General features: G+C 34.0%; 1 protein-coding gene across 1 annotated transcript in view; it reads right to left on the bottom strand.

The window, feature by feature from the left end:
- Positions 1-2,098: 2,098 nt before the first annotated feature.
- LOC145296659 (gamma-aminobutyric acid receptor alpha-like) overlaps positions 2,099-17,564 on the bottom strand; it is a 774,217-nt gene continuing 758,751 nt past the window's right edge. The window contains exons 11-12 of the mRNA XM_080142597.1: positions 16,050-16,279; positions 2,099-2,706 (exon numbers count right to left, since the gene is read on the bottom strand). Coding sequence (XP_079998723.1) covers positions 2,443-2,706; positions 16,050-16,279 — 494 coding nt within the window. The 3' untranslated portion in view covers positions 2,099-2,442. The remainder of the gene's footprint in view (positions 2,707-16,049; positions 16,280-17,564) is intronic.

Raw genomic sequence — 17,564 nt, 5'->3', positions numbered from 1 at the left:
TCATTTGTGTGTGAAGATCAAAGCAATTAAATGAACTTTTAAATTAATTCAATTAAATGAATTAAATTAATTTTAGTTCTATAAGTGTCACGAACGTTTTCGATTCTTCGTCATCATCGGATGAAAAGCGCAAACGTTAGAAAAAAGAAGAGGATCTAAAAGAACACAGCCGCCAAGCGCATCTTTGTAGACAGTTAAACGGCAGGAGAACGTCTTCAGAGTTCAAGAATGAAGTTGATGACCTAAATTACGTGTGTCAGAATTAGCCTCAAGAGAGGAAAAAAGGATCAGGCTAGTAGTTTTATTTTCCTTAGCGTAATTCTAATTTGTCTGCAGCTTTATTTTCACCCGATGATGATTTTGCGAAGAATCGAAAAGTTCGTGACACTTATGGAACTTAATGCAATACTTTTAATTATCCCATCAATAATAACCATAAGAAAAAAAAACAAAAACATGTATAATTTAAAAGAAGTTTTCTGTTATTTTTTATCAATGTTTGGTCTTATATACTTTTTATTTGTTTTAGATAAACATTAATATGTCGCGACACACCCATGAGCATGTTTCTGTCAGGCAGTTACTAGTAACTAGAGACCTTTTCAGGCGATATTGATTATACAAAAGCTTAGCCCGTTAGTTAGTTACTGGCTGACCGAAACATGCTCATGAATGTGTAATGCCATGTTAATGCTTGTGTAAAACAAATAAAAAATATATCTGGCCTTACATTAGTATGGGGCACTCTTATATTAACCCCATTAAAACTTCATTGGTTATTTAACCTCTGGAAAATATTATATATATATATATATATATATATATATATATATATATATATATATATATATATATATATATATATAGTTAAATGTTACATCTTGAGTCAGGGCGTTTTCCCTGACACCAAACTCAACAGAGTTGAGTCTGTTGCTGAGATGGCTCATTCTCTGTTGAATGCAGTATAGCTTTGGTCCTGTGCATTTCTAAGAGTTTCTCCTTTCCAGGTTTTACCTTCTCGTTTTCAGAAGGGCTTAGTTTATTGCTAATAGACTCGAACGCTCATACCGGGAAATGTACACAGGGATGTCCAGGCATTTTTTGCCGTCCAGTTTGCTACTTCTTCTAGGGCACTGGCTCTTCACATCATATGGCAATATCAGGCCCAGACTCAATTTCGTAGTGATCTATGACAGTGATAATGTTCATCTAATCCATATGTTATGCGAACAGCGCAACATCAACTACTGTAGGGTTAGTTGTATGAAATAAAGAATGGCGCTTGTGCATAACTGCTCTCTCTACGAGAAAAAAAAGTAAATATCTGTATGATGTCTATACTCGTGACGGAAAGAAAATATCGCACACCAAAAATCACATAACTTGATCAAATAGTTTTATCTTTATAACGAATATCATTTGCCGATGTCCCTTTTCCATGCTTAGAATGAATTTCTAAAATCTAACACACGTTTAGATTAGTTGGAATAATCTTATTTGTTCTGGAAAATCGAATCGAGCGCCCACTAATCCTCGTTTAATCATAAAAATTGATTTTATTTGTAAATATAACTACTTCAAAATTTACGTTTTTTTTATACTCGATGTTTTCTTTCCCTCACGAATACGTACAGGATACTGATTTTTTCTTTAATTATGATATCTTTGTTTTGCATGGAGATAATCTAGACTTGCACTTACAGAATGTTTGTTTCAATAATCTATAACTAAAAGATACAGCGTTTCCGAACTTATCTTTAAGGGAAGTTTCTCCATTATTTACACATATATAGCATAATCCCGGAGTTATTTTAAACACAAAGTGAAGAGTTGGTTTGATTCAAAAGTTTCTGTGGAACGAACTGGATTCGAACTTGGTTCATCTAGGTTTGAATCTGTGTCGTTAACTACTTAGCCACCGTCACCTTACATGGTCCCGAAGTTATAACATCAATTCCAAAAACACACGTTTAATGTCATTTACATCGGGTATTTTAGTGGTTGATGTTTAATTGTGTCTGCTAGAGTATTTTTTGTGAAGATATCGTTGAGAAAAGAGAGGGATACCGTTTTTTTCTCATCTATTGGTAGGAAATAGTTTATTTATTTTTTTCTTTATGTGTCGACAATCTTTTCTGTCATCGTCGCATGTTAGGAAATACAAGATTGTAAGCAGAGGGTAAATGTGTATGTGATTTCTGTATCACGTCATCATATAACGCGGGAAATTGGACATTTTTAGAGAGCTGTTTTTTTTCTTTTTTTTTCTTTTTTTTTTTCTTTCGTCAGTTGGACCGGAGTTAATATAACTTTCAAGATAAAAAAAAAAAAAAAAAAAAAAAAACGATTACAGCAACAAAATCATTTCGTATTCGGCATTTTCAATCGAAATTCGCGCTTATCTGAGGTGGGAAAGAAGCCATTGTACACACCAGTACGCCTTCAGTCCCAATAAATTGTCCAGTACACCATGTTGAATACGAGGAATGTCAACGGGAAAGCTACTCGAAAGATCTTGTCAACTTGGCTGACACTGTTCATGGCATCACCAGATTTCGGATGCCGACTACCAGGATAATTCCGGGTACCTGTGACGCACACCCACACTCTGGAAATGCATCCCCAGATGCTGCACCTGTAACTAGCGTATACACTTGTGTCAGTCGCCCATAGGTCACCGTTTCTTCTTCGATTAGTCGGAAAATCCTGAAATGTAAATATTGATGTATTAATTTATTAATAAAATAACGATTTCGTGCCTGTAATTCACAAAGATGTTTTTAAATCAAATGAGTTACACACATAGTTTAAGTAATAAAAGGGAAAAAGAGTATTCAGCTATTTCCTTTCCTTCGAACTTGTATTTACATCATAATAACTATTTATGAAAATAAAATCCTAACAACTTTTATCAAATCTGATATGCGTGCATAAAAAATGAATACTATTAAACCCCTTAAGTAAACACTTCATCAAATCTACACACTAACGTAATTTACTTGCAATAACCATTATCCCTGCGTGGCTTCCGGGCCTTGATAAGTGGTGATCACTGTGTAAAAAAAAAAAAAATCAAAATGGTGAACCGGAATTTTCTTGCAAAATTTAACTTTCCAGGTTAAAGTTGGAACTTGATAACTTATAAGATTTAGATTATTCAGACTGCTGTTTCACATTACCATGTCTCGATCGATGCAATCTCTGGCCTTCTTCAGGCGTATTTGTCTAACTTGGTAATCTTTTACTCGAACTCGGAAATCTCCGCGGAATTCCGAAAGCGGGGGATAGCATGCTTTCGTCCCGTTAGTCAATTATATTTTCGAGCATCACTTGCGCTAAGGTTAGAATGTTCAACCTACATAAAAGCGTAACTTACAACTCAATTCTACCAAGTACTTTATTATCAAAAATCACTTTATATATATATATATATATATATATATATATATATATATATATATATATATATATATATAACAATAATATATATATATATATTATTGTTATTGTTTTCCATATTGTGAATTCTATATTAAGTCTGTTTAATAATAGAAGGTGATCGCTGCCTAGCATATGCGCTAATTCTTTAAGTCGTTTTACTCCCCACCATTTTTTTTATGTGTATAATACTGTCCGATATACCGTAAAAATGAGACAGTAGCCTGAATCATGAAAATAAGAATAGGAATTATTAATACACCATAAAAAATTCAGGAACTTGATGATTAAAAAAAACAACATATTTTATGACTTGCTATAGCAATTATTCATTGGTGAATTACACATCAATTATACCAAAAGCAATGTCACAAATGTTTTGTCTTCGTATATTTTCAACTAAAAGAAATCACATTAGTTATGTAACTAAATAAGATAAGATGTTTAATCTTATTCAAAAAAAGCATTTCAAATGTAGGATTACCTACGTTAAATTGTATTGTTTGTATTTATGTTGCACTTGGTTCACTGGGTATATTTGCCATATAATTCTATGAAATTATTTTCCAGAAGGCAGCTTGCTTCTATAATTACTGGGATGATGAAGATCTTACTAAGCTGCCAGTTTCTTTTCATTTTTTTAAATTTTTACATGGGAGTCACCACTTATCAAGGCCCGAAGGCCACTCAGAGATAAGGGTTATTGGGTGTACAGTAATCAATGAGATAGTATTGTAGTAATCATTAGTATTGGAGATTTGATAGAGTGTCTTACTTAAGGGGGCGGTTTGTCAGGTATTTCTTTATGTTGGATTTGAAGAAATCCAAGTTGTAGTCAGGTGGGAAACAGGGTAACCGAAGAGAGTTCCACAATCGTGCACTTCTGAGAAAGAAGCTCTGCTCATGGAATCTACGTTTAGATTTAGGCACAGATAAAGAGTGGAGAAAATTATTGACAGTAGTTTCAGCCAGACGGGTGTTTCTCGTGAAAGATTGGCGAGGGGGGACGAGAGATTGGAGCTCAGACGAGCACTTGCCATGGAAATAACGATCAACCAAAGACAGGCTCGCAACGTCTCTTCTGTGGGAAAGAGGCTGCAGGGAAGAGAAAAGGGCATCCGCCACCAAACCACGAAGTCTATTTTGTACTCTGTTAAGGCAGGATAGGCTGTTTTTAGCAGCTCCTCCCCAGATGTGGCAGCAGTACTCCATCCTTGGACGTATTTGGCTTTTATACAGATAGAGAATTGCATCAGTAGTGAGATATCTTCCGGAGCGGTAGAAGGATCGCACCATTTTCCCAGCGTCCCTGGCAACAGATTTGATGTACGTGTTCCATTTCAGATCAGGAGTAAAGGTCAATCCCAGAAGCCTGTCAAAACATGGAGCCTTCCCAAGACGAGAGCAATCCATTTCAATTGATGCCAGATAGGGATCAGAGCGTTGCTGATGTAAAGATAGAAGCTTGGTTTAGGATCCATTAAAAGTGACCAGCCACCTCTTCCCCCATTGTACCACGCGTTCAAGATCAGAGGAGAGAGAATTTTTCATGTATTTCATAAGACTTTGGTATTTTATACTCAACTTAATATCTCTCTCATTTCTCTTTAAACCAACATCATTATTATATTGTTTTGTTTTTTCGTGGACGAGAACATGTCTTGTTTTCTTTTGCGCATAATCACATGCTTGGCATCCATTTATGTATCTTGTTGAGTGCTGCAAAAACAACCAGTTAACTCATATGTTGAATATACAATTTGCGTTGGTTTTAATATATATTTGCAGAATAACTCCAATGATATATTTAGTGTAGCAAATCTTTAAAGCATCACGCCCCCCCCTCCACAATAAAATCTTCACTAATCACTATCTTAAATAACATACATTTCTTTCTTCACAATTAATCAAAGCCGGGAGGCCACTCAAGGATAAGCGTTAGGTGTTATGGAGATGGATGATTTTTTAGTGTTTTTATTTAGTGTAAAATGTTTAATCGGCTCGAAAAACACACAGTGTTTATCGATGTATTTGAAAAAGACAAATGGTCGCGGACTCTGTTGAATATGTTAAGTTTGGGAAAATACGTTAAAAACTATACAAAACAGTGTCAGAAACGCATCGAATATATGTTACCGTGACATAGGATGATATATTCGGCGGGTTTCTGACAGTATTTTGTATAGTTTTTTTTAGTTTTAACTCATTTTCCCAAACTTCACGTAATCAACAGTGTTTATTACCATTTGTATTTTTCAAATACACTGATAAACACTGTTTTTCGAGCTGACTAAACGTTACATTAAATAAAAGGATTTGTATTACAAACACAGATGCGAAAAAGTTGTCGAAAAATAAATATATACCAAATAAATGTTATCGAAGTCAAGATAAGTTACTTTTCTACCTAACTGGAAAAGATTTTAGTCTTTTTATTTAATGTAAAATGTTTAATCGGTTCGAAATTTATCGGTATATTTGAAAAATACAAATGACGGCAGTCTGTGTTGAACACGTTAAGTTTGGGAAAATGAGTTAAAACTAAAAAACTATACAAAATACTGTTAGGAACTGACTTAATATATGTTAGCGTGAAATATGCCGACACATATTCGGTGGTTATTTAACAGTGATTTGTATAGTTTTTTTAGTTTTAACTCATTTTCCCAAACTTAACGTGTGTAGCACAGAGACAGCCGCCATTTGTAATTTTCAAATATAGCGGTAAACGCTGTGTTTATTGAGCCGAATAAGCATTTTACATTAAATAAAAACACTAAAAAATTATCCAGTTTGGTAAAAAAGTAACTTATGTTGCCTTTGATTATATTTGTTATACATTTGGTTTTTGACAACCTTTTCGAATCTTTGTGCTAGTAGAAACCCGAAGGGGGTATTCTTCTGCCTATTTTTATTTTTGGTACCGCGATATTTTAAAATAGTTTTTCCAAGTTAATTTTTTGAGGGTTTTTGTTTTTACATTAGGTCCACCTCCACAATTTTCTTTAAAATGGCGACATTTAAAGGCTTTCGACTGTGCTGAATAAGAAAATCTAATTTAAATTTTGCAGAGGCAAGTAGTTTTCAAGATATAAAGACCTGTACTATGCACTATAATTCACTGGCAGCCATGAATAAACACACTCGACCTCCCCATATTAAGAATGGCTTTCGAAATAAACACCCCTAACCTCCCCATGTTAAAAACGGATTTTGGAATAAATACCACCATTCTCCCCATCTTAAGTACGGCTTTCGGAATAAACACCCCCAACCTACCCATGTTAAACATTGTAGAGCCGGAGCCAGACCTAAGGTGAAAATTTACCTTTTGGGCAGATTTGCCGTTTAGTTGTACAAATATCCTCAAACCAGTTAATCACTTAAAGGGACTCTTAAAGGTCGACACCGGTATCGAGCAAAAGTTTGTTTACATATTTTACAAACTTTAAATGTGTAAAATATAAGCACATAATTATTGAAAATGTGATCATGTGATTAAAATGTCATTTAAATTAACCATGTTGTTTAACAAATTAAAAAATATATAATGCAAGATGAAGTTTTAAAATGATTAAATGTTTTATTTTATTTAAAATTAACAACATTGCCCGATAAAAATGAAATTTTGGGTGCTTATGTATTTTTAATGCCGTGTTGAAATAATAATGTTATTATTTTGAAAACCATTCTTAATGAGGAGCTGAAGCTGTTTTATAACTATTCTGTGTTTCCACCTTACAATTAAAAAAAAAGATATTGTGAAACTTGAATTTAAACTGAAAAAAAAAACTATAAAAATAGCACGGTAGCATCTGCCATCGTATACATTCGAGAACAATATCTCCTGTAAAATTAAAACAAAATTTGGTGCTGATGCATTTTTGATACCACGTTATTTTTAAACAGTTTTTTTTTCAGGTTAAATTAAAGTTTCACGATATCCTTTTTTAAAACTGTAAGGTGTAGGCACAGAATAGTTACAAAATATCCTCCACATGTTAAGAATGGCTAGCCAAGTACCAAAATTTTTTTTTCATTGTTCAATGTTTTTAATGCTAAATTATAAAAAAAACCATATTTAAACATTTCAAAACTTTATGCTGCATTAGTTTTTAAATTTGTTAAACAACGTGGTTAATTTAAATTAAATTTTAATAACATAATCACATTTTCGATAATTATGTGATTATATTTTACCCATTTAAAGTTCGTGAAACATGTAAAAAAAACTTCTGCTCGATATCGGTGTCGACTTTTAAGAGTCCTTTTTAGTGATTAGCTGGTTTGAAGATATTTGTACAACTAAACGGCAAATCTGCCGAAACTTTTCTGTATTTCACCTAACAATTTCTTTAATAAAGAAAAGGCATTCATATTTTCTCAGATAAAAACAATTCCTGTAAGAAAAACAGTGTACTTTCAATTTTATTAAAAAAAGTTTTCTTAAAAAAAAACCCAACTTTAACCTAACAATTTACGGTAAAAAAAGCAAAACAAACCAATCGAATCTTAATCGAACCTTATTACCAAATAGGCTCTAGCTAGAATGTTGAACGCGCCGTCCGCATTGTTTTTTTCAAGTTAAATTCAACTTTCACGATATGTTTTTTAATAATAGTTACGAAACACCCTCCCCTCTCCAAGGTAAGAATGGCTGAAAAAAAAAGAAAGTATTATTTCAGCACGTTACAAAATAAAAAAAAAACTGTACTTTCACCTAACAATTTATAGTTTTAATAATAAAAAAGTTCATATTTTGTTATATAGAAATAACTGTTTAACCCCCCCCCCAAAAAAAAAACAAAAAAAGCAAAAACAAAAACAAACCCTGTGTGCTGCAATTTTGTTAAAAAATGATTTTTACGACAAAGATGGTTTTGTTAAGGTTTTTCGACTTTTATGTTTCAACACACAACGCACCTTCTGGCGACCATTTTTTTTTATTAAAAAAGTAGGAAGATAAACAAATTAATTTAAATTTTTAAAATAGGGGATGTTTTTTTTACTTATCGATTAGAGTCATCAAATCGTGGTGTATGATTTGAAATAACTACCGGAAGTAAAAACCGAATAATCACGTAGAATCGACTTACGAAAAATATGTTAATTTTATCTAATTTATAATTCGCAATATTAATTTATTTTAATAACATAAAAATATTCCTCGATTCTCTGAAAATTTCAATTAAGTTGATGTAGAAATATCGTTTTATTGATAACTAACGAACCAAGAATTTTATATATATATATATATATATATATATATATATATATATATATATATATATATATATATATATATATACAGTGATGATCATATTTATTGGCACGGTAAAATAAAAGTTAAATTTTGTCTAATAAATTCTAAAAAAGGGATTAAATTAAAGAAAATAACAAAGTATATTATGTATTTTTAACTGGCCTTTCCGATGCAGCAATCGGATTTTAGAAAAAATAAATAACAAAGGAACAACAAACATAATTGCAAAAAACCCTTGTTCAAAATTATTGGCACGGCTTTGTTTTTCTTTTAGTATCAGTATAATATCAATCAATTTCCGGTTTACGTGCTTTCTGAACTTTTTTATAGCCATATTATGCTTGTTTAACGCTAATTCAGTGAATAATTTTTTTCAGATAATTTTTAGATAGCGATTTATTTAAACTATTATAAGTGACTAAATTATAATTTTCAATCGCCATGGTTAAAACTAAGAAACACAGCGAAGACGTCAAGAAGCTTGTTGTAGCATGCCATACCAATGGGGAGGGCTATGATAAGATTTCAAAGAAGCTAAACCTTCCCAAATCCACTGTTAGAGCCATAATAAACAAGTTCAAATCGCAAGGCCACGTTATGAGTTTAGAGGGTAGAGGGAGAAAAAGGATTCTTTCCCCAAGAGATGAACGGAAAATTGTTCGATAAGTAAAACAAAACCCAAGGATCTCTGTTGGGGAGATTGTTGATGAACAGAGCACCTCTGGAGTGAATGTATCTCGACATACAGTTGGTAGAGTTTTGAAGAGAGCTGGTTTAAAAGCATGTCGTCCGAGAAAGACTCCCTTATTGAAGCCTATGCACCTGAAAGCAAGGCTAGCCTTTGCAAAACGTCATATTGATAAAGATGTTGCATTCTGGAAACGTGTTCTATGGACTGACGAAACGAAAATAGAGTTATTTGGCCATAATAAAGTGTCTTATATTTACAGAAAATCTGGCGAAGCTTTCCTGCCTAAGAACACCATACCCACAGTGAAGCACGGTGGAGGCAGTTTGATGTTTTGGGGATCCTTTGCTGCCTCTGGACCAGGGCGACTTGTTAAGGTCACAGGTAGCATAAAAAAGGAAGATTATGTTAAAATATTGGATGAAAACCTGAAAGACTCTGCTAAAGAGCTCTCACTTGGTCGTCGTTGGTGGTTCATGCAAGATAATGACCCAAAGCATTCGGCTAAACTGACTAAGAAATGGCTTGAGGACAATCATATTAATGTTTTGGAGTGGCCATCACAAAGCCCAGACCTTAATCCAATTGAAAATTTATGGAGAACATTAAAATTGAGGGTAATGCAAAGGAAGCCTAAGAATCTTATTCAATTGGAGGATTATTGTCAGGAAGAGTGGGCTAAAATTACTACTGAAGAGTGCAACAACTTGGTTGTAAACTATGAAAAGCGACTGAGGAAGGTAATCAAGGCCAAAGGCTATACAATTGATTATTAAATAAATCGTGCCAATAATTTTGAACAAGGGTTTTTTGCAATTATGTTTGTTGTTCCTTTGTTATTTATTTTTTCTAAAATCCGATTGCTGCATCGGAAAGGCCAGTTAAAAATACATAATATACTTTGTTATTTTCTTTAATTCAATCCCTTTTTTAGAATTTATTAGACAAAATTTAACTTTTATTTTACCGTGCCAATAAATATGATCATCACTGTATATATATATATATATATGCATGTAATAGTTTGCATTAAAGTTAAGTATCATACTTTAATTTTGCTCTAAAAAGAAACATTTATTTCGATCGCGCCAATGTCATCAAAAACCTACTATTGGTTTTATATGCCCGGTCTTACTGGCTGTGTGGTAATACTGGCTTCAATTTAAGTTTAAAATGAAAAAGTCAAGTGTCATTATGAAATTGCTCTTTAAATAGAAAAAATCATTTTAGACATGCCCATGTCATATCAAAGAACCTACTGTTGGTTTTCTGCGTTTAGCCTTTCGGCTTGTTTAGTAATAGAATTTCTCAGATGCACTTGTGATGTTAGGCTATTTGGTTGGTTTGGTTGGTTTTTGTTTTACGGCATATCAACCTTTTTCGGGTTATTTAATGCCGAATCCAAAGATTTTGAAGAAAAATATTTTTTAATAGAATATATTTGTTGTTTTCACGTCGGTTTCTATTTAACCCATAGTTGGGACCCTAACAGGTACTACCACTCCGGGTCAGAGTGGACCTGGGAGCAATGGTAATTAAAGGGTGGCTCCACACTCCCTAAAGCCCATAAGCTGGGGCCTCACCACTGGATATAGTTTAAGGTCATATCAAGGACCCCCATTGAGGGACTTTTACCCTCTGCAGGGGGGCAGTCGGCGTATTCTAATGCCCCACCGACAGGGCCTGATGTTAGGCTGTATAAGACGTTAACTTTTGTCAAAATCGCCTCTTCCTTCTTTCATCGGATTATTTCGATTATTAAGTATCGATACTTATGAAAGGCAACTCGGCATAAAACGTATTTAAGAACACTGGCCGACACATAAAGACCTTCGTGTGAAATTTCATAACAATCGACCCAGTCGTTTTCGAATCCATATACACGCATTAATATACACGCAGACACACAGATACAGGCACACAAAGTTCCTTTTATACAATTGAAAACTATACTTGAAGATATAAGGAACGTTCCGAAAGTAATGTTTCGTATTTTTTATTCTGTCCGAATAGATCAGAGAGGATCGCAAATGTCATTGTTATGATGACTGACTTCATGAATTCATGACCGAAATGTTTCATCTCTCTGTTGCAGTGTAAGATTCTATGAAAGCAACCCCTGTCATCGACGTGGATCGGAAGCAGAGATGCATGCTTTCGTCCTATCAATTGTGACGCAAGCATGTTAGTCCTGTGGATTAAATAAAGTGTTCTGTTCGCAATTCCATGCAATTTCCCGAGTTAAATAGAAAGATTTCTAAGTTCGGCAAGATACACCTAAAGAAGGTCGGAGGTTGTATCGATCGAAACGTTTTCAAAATAAGATGAGTGCATTTGTTAGATAATTTAAATAACAAAAGTTTTATTTATCTTTTCAATTAAATACTAATAAAATAAAAATAATGTCAGTTTCACTTAATCTAAATTTAAATACAGATGCGAAACGTTTTGTCTACGGATTCAAAGCAATCACAGATATTCAAAACAATTAAAAGACGACGTTATTTATGGGAAACACGGAAGGAGAAATCCGGTTTTCTTGTCATTCTCCCTTTCTTTCTTCTTGTCTTACTTATGCCAGCGAGAAAGAATTCTAACAAGCGTATATTTTTTGTTTTAAAAAGGATGTAATTGAGATATTTATTTTTATTCAACGATTATAATTACTTACTGTTAATATCGACGAAATTATTGTAAATATATGGTCAAAATAAAACAATACAATTGCAAATATATAACGCCAAACATACAACCATCACAATCTGTTAAAATAGTTACGTAAATTAGACATTCAAATACTTGTTTTCAGATATTTCTTCACTACTTTACATATCGTATTTCAAAAGTTTATATTGTACAATTGATTTAAATAATATAAACATTTTTGACGGCAATATATGTGAGAAATAAAATAAAAGGCCGTATTTATTCAGTTAGAAGTGAGTTTTATGTATCGGTTTAAATTTGAACTCGGCATGCTAAGACCATAATTTGCAACGATAATCTATTTATACTTGAATTGAATATGCATCAATAACAGGGCAAAAATACAAACAAGATAATATCTAAAAAGTTGTACACTTCACAAGAAAATATTATCTTCATCATTTTAATGCGTTGGAAAACATATAAGATTCTGCAGAAGTAAATAAAAGATGGCGTATTAAATGCTGATGAGATTTGCATCCATTCCATATTCAATATTGATCATCATAATACATTCGTTATTAGTGTTATGAACCCCTTTGGGCATAAACACCTCATTTAATTATATTTTAATTATCGTTCTGCCGTGCTTCATTTCATTAATAGTATATTTCCTTTTTGCTTCTTATCAATGTATCTTAAGCTCGTCTTATATTAATAAGCATTAAGAAAACCCACGCGATAATACCGGCGTACGTTGATAAGAAAAACAGAACATTAACCACGAGACGACAGAATATTGGCCCGGCATACTTAATAACTGTGTATTCACTATTCACTCTTCAAAAAATTAAACTGATATATTTTTTATGTGTTTGCTCGAGTTTATAGTAACCATTAGTCGAAGCATGTAATATTGTTGCCACATCTGGGTTGGCGCATCAATCCCTATTTTCTCCATCTTAGATAGGGTCCAATAAAAGAGTCCCCAAATCTAATAAGTCCCATACTATCAACCAAACTCCAACCTCTGTCCCATCGCCGCAATGTTGCACCCCTGTACCTGATTTACAGTTACTTTAATAGAATGTATTCGGCGAACTCGCAACTCTTGCGCTCTCCCGTCATACAAAGCCTTACCTTATGCGGCAAAGAGTAAAATCAAACCCCGATACTGTTGAGGTCCCTAGATGCCGAAAAGCCTGCTGCAATATGTAATTGTTTCCGATCTCCTGCTTCCGTGCTTCTACTGACAAGCAGAAATGTAAATATCACGTGGAAATACATCTCGTTGCTCAACTCCCTACTTAGAATGTCGCTGTGAATATGGTCCCAAATAGTAGCATCTTACGTCCAAATGGCAGTAAACCTTGTTTGCAGTGCATAAGAGTAAAATACATTTCAGTGTAGTCGGAAACTGGTGCCGTTTACCTTTCAACGCGGATGAGAAAGGTTCATTTATTTCTATTCTCTCCTTTTCCCCTGTATGTCTCCGTCATAATCCATGTAATCTGTTTATTAGCATCCAAATATTATTGTGCCACGCTCTTAATGTTTTATTTCCGATTACAATTGCCCTGCTTGGACACTACTTCGCTGGTTATGACACCTTTCCTCGGTATATATATATATATATATATATATATATATATATAAAAACGTAGATTCCATGAACAAAGCTTCTTTTTTAGAACTGCACGCTTGTGGAACTCTGTTCCGCTTGCCTGTTTCCCTCCCTTCAACCTGGATGTCTTCAAGTCCAACACAAACAAATTCCTGATGAACCGCCCCCTTAAGTAATGACACTTTATAAATTCTCCAATACTATTACTACACTATCCCATTGATTACTGTACACACAATAACCCTTATCCCGAGTGGCCCTTGGGCCTTGATAAGTGGTGAACTCCATGTAATATATATATATATATATATATATATATATATGCTATCGGCCCCGTTCAGCCTTAAGATACAATGGATAACATTTGTGAGGGTGATTGCGCATGTAACTTTTAGGAAGCATGGTTTTCACAATCCCTTACCAAACTTCTCCTGAGTCTTCACTGTTTGATTCCAATATCAAAGAATATATATATATATATATATATATATATGTATATATATATATATATATATATATATATATATAACTCCATGAAGCAAAATACCTTTCAATCAACATTTTATTTTAAATAATTAATTTCGCAAATGATACTGATTATCGGGAATCCTATTTTTGATTTTATTTGTTCTATTTTATTTACTATTATGGACCCCAAATAAAGCACAGTGCTACTTGGATGCAAAGAACTATTTTTTAAACCATGTATACAAAGGAACTATGTAAGCAGTTGAGTTGCGATATATCTGTTCACATTACATTTAAACATCAGCGTGTCAGAAAAGTGAGCAAAGGCGAAGGTCAGGAGAGAATTCCAAACTCTAGCAGTTCAAAGGAAGCAACAGTTAAATGTAACGATGTTGAATTTTTAACTTTAAAAGTTCTACATGTTTTGTATTATTTGGTTTCTTTAGACTATGGATAGTCCTATCGATTTCAGCGTGTGAGTCCTGCCACAACACAAAGTTGTTCAGAAATCAACACAGATGATTTTTTATAGCGGTGAAGGCTTTGTGCAGAACAAGCCACTCTTTTATTACAGCTGCTAATCTCAGTCGGTGCAATTGCTGGCACAATAGCAGATATAAGGCTATCAGGATTTAGATCAGAGTGTTCCTGATCGTAGATGCATGTTTTAATGAAGATTGAGGGTGCATCTCTCCCAGTGATTAAACGCGCTCCCAGATACCAACGTGAAAATTTCTACGTCCCGATGCGGTACATACAGCTTATAGCATCCCCAAAATGGCCACCCATCTGGTCCTGGTTAGGCTCATCGTTGCTTAACTTCAGTGATCTAGCAAGAACCAGTGTTTCAACGTAATTGTGCTGTGTATTCTTTAGACTATTATTCTAAACTTGAGTTTTATTAAAACATTATGTTCGATGCATCCTCCGAGTTTTTTTTTCCTTCTTGTAATATGAAATCTTTTTTTCGAACTTGGGAATCTTTCTATCGAATGTGAGAATCTGCATGGAATTTAGAACGGAACCCTGTATTTCATCCACAGTTGTAGCATTCTCTTGTTCTATCGGCCACGATTGGGTTGGTTTTAAGTAATTCGCAGTTGAATTTTAGATCGCGCGCATTAAGAATTCGATCTTCAACCTCAAAACGAGTGCACACTTTTACAACAGAATTCTACGAATTACTCTATTGACTGATCTACAATAACTTGGGGCTTCTACCCAGTACTGGATGACAGAACGCGAGCATGATATCAACGGTGATTAACTCAAGGATGCCGTTCGAAATTATTTGCCTATTTCCCAGTTCTCGAGTTCGATACACCCAAAGAAAGTCGGAGGTTACATAAAAAAAAACATTGTACAAATAACACTGAATATAGGAACAGTAGTCCGAAAAATTCAATAAATACGAATAATCTTCATTTTATAAATTCCGAAATCTGTTACCTGTTTTTGGGAATAATACAGTGACATTTTTATCTTTTTAATCACCCTAAACAAGACATGACGTTACTTGGGCGCAGGGGGCAACAATTTAGGACCATGTTTGCATTAGATGAGGAAGATCTCGGTTTACTTACATTTATACTTCTATAAGTCAGGGAAGCAAGTAACTAGGTGGGAATTCCAAAGTCTAATAGTCCGACGAAAGAAACTATAATAATTGAACGATTTCCGACCTCTAAGGATTTATGCAGAGAATGAGTGGGATTTTGTTGTTAAATGGATTGTCGGGGGGGGCACAAGTGCGATAGAATCATCAGAGAACATTCCATAAAATATTTTGAAAACAAGCACAAGTATGAAACATTCCGGCGATGGAACAGGGGCTAAATGTTGCAAATGTTAGGGAATTCGATAAAATTTTGGAGATTTCATGAAAGCATCGATAGTTGGGAGAGAGGTGGAAAACTACTTACCAGCGCGTCACCGCTGTCTTCGCTTTCTTCCGAGCAGTTCCAGGCCATGTTCATATCCCCCGTACCGTATTTGGTATAATAATGGACGACGGCAAACTGGATGATGGTTGAGATGACGAAACCAAAGCAGGCAGCTACATAGTAATCGAGCGCTGTTACGTAAGATACTTTTGGCAGGTCAGTTCGAATATCAAGACCAAGGAATGTCATTGTAAGAACGGTGGTTGTACCTAAAGAACATGAGACAATAAATCACATTTTTTATCGTAAAATACATAATTGCGATTGTTTATAAAATTAACACGGTACATAGATCTATCAAGTTAACCCCCTCCTCTCTCTCTCTCTCTCTCTCTCTCTCTCTATATATATATATATATATATGTATATATATATGTAGAGATATATAGATACATACATATACATACACATATAATTATCGTTTAATGTTAAGTATATTCAAAATAAAAAGTGCAATGTATTTAACAATGTTTATATTAAAGTAATGAATAATAAATAGAACAAGGTATACTTATTTACTTAGGTTTAGATAAACATATTTTAATATCGATAAACTTTTGAAGTTGACGAAAATTGCAACAAATACAAGCAGAAGCGAATTATCGCAACTAGAGATTTCGAAGACACTTCCTTCCTGGCTTGTCCAATCAAAGTCATCTCTCAGCCACGTGACCGAGTTTATAAAAGGTTAAACCGGCAACACACACTCTCTCTTTCTCTCTAGATCTTGGACTAACAACCACTCCAGTGGAACGGACCTTTCGCCCGAATTGGTCTCTTGGAGCTTTACAGAACTCATCCGATCCTCGGACCTGGGGTTCGACTAAGACGTGAATACAAATAAGCCAACATAGCTAGCTTTGCACACGGACTTCCATGCGGTACACATACGAACGTTTTTTGACTGCCTCTAATCATTCTTGATGCACGTTTCCACTACTACTGCAGACACAAGCATACAGGGACTATTCTCTCTTTCAACGTATTTACACAGAAACTCTCTTTCTTCCTTTTTTTACATAGGAATCACCACTTTATCAAGGCCAAGAGGCCACTGAAGGATAAAGATTAAAGAGTGTACAGTAGAAATTGGACAATATAGTAATCATTAGTAATGAAAATTTGGTAAATTTGATAACTTATATGGAACGGCTCATCAAGAACTTATTTATGTTAGACTTGAACACAACCATATTGTAGTCAGCCGGAAAGCAGGAAAACGGAAGACAATTCCACAGGCATGCAGTTCTAAGAAAGAAGCTTTGTTCATGGAATCTACGTTTAGGTTTAGGCACAGATAAAGAGTGGTGGGAATTATTGATAGTGTTTACAGCTACTCTGTAATAAAAATAATATGTTTTGCTCTTTCTATTTAGCACTCTTAGTATCCTGGTTTAGATTCACGAGTTTCCATCCGGAATACCTTTAATTTGGTATATATATATATATATATATATATATATATATATATATATATATATATATATATAAAAT

The sequence above is a fragment of the Euprymna scolopes genome, chromosome 17 (assembly GCF_053919585.1).
Source record: "Euprymna scolopes isolate OS-2025 chromosome 17, ASM5391958v1, whole genome shotgun sequence".
Classification (NCBI taxonomy): domain Eukaryota; kingdom Metazoa; phylum Mollusca; class Cephalopoda; order Sepiida; family Sepiolidae; genus Euprymna; species Euprymna scolopes.
Note: the sequence above shows the minus strand (reverse complement) of the source record. Positions and strands in the feature narration are given on the sequence as shown.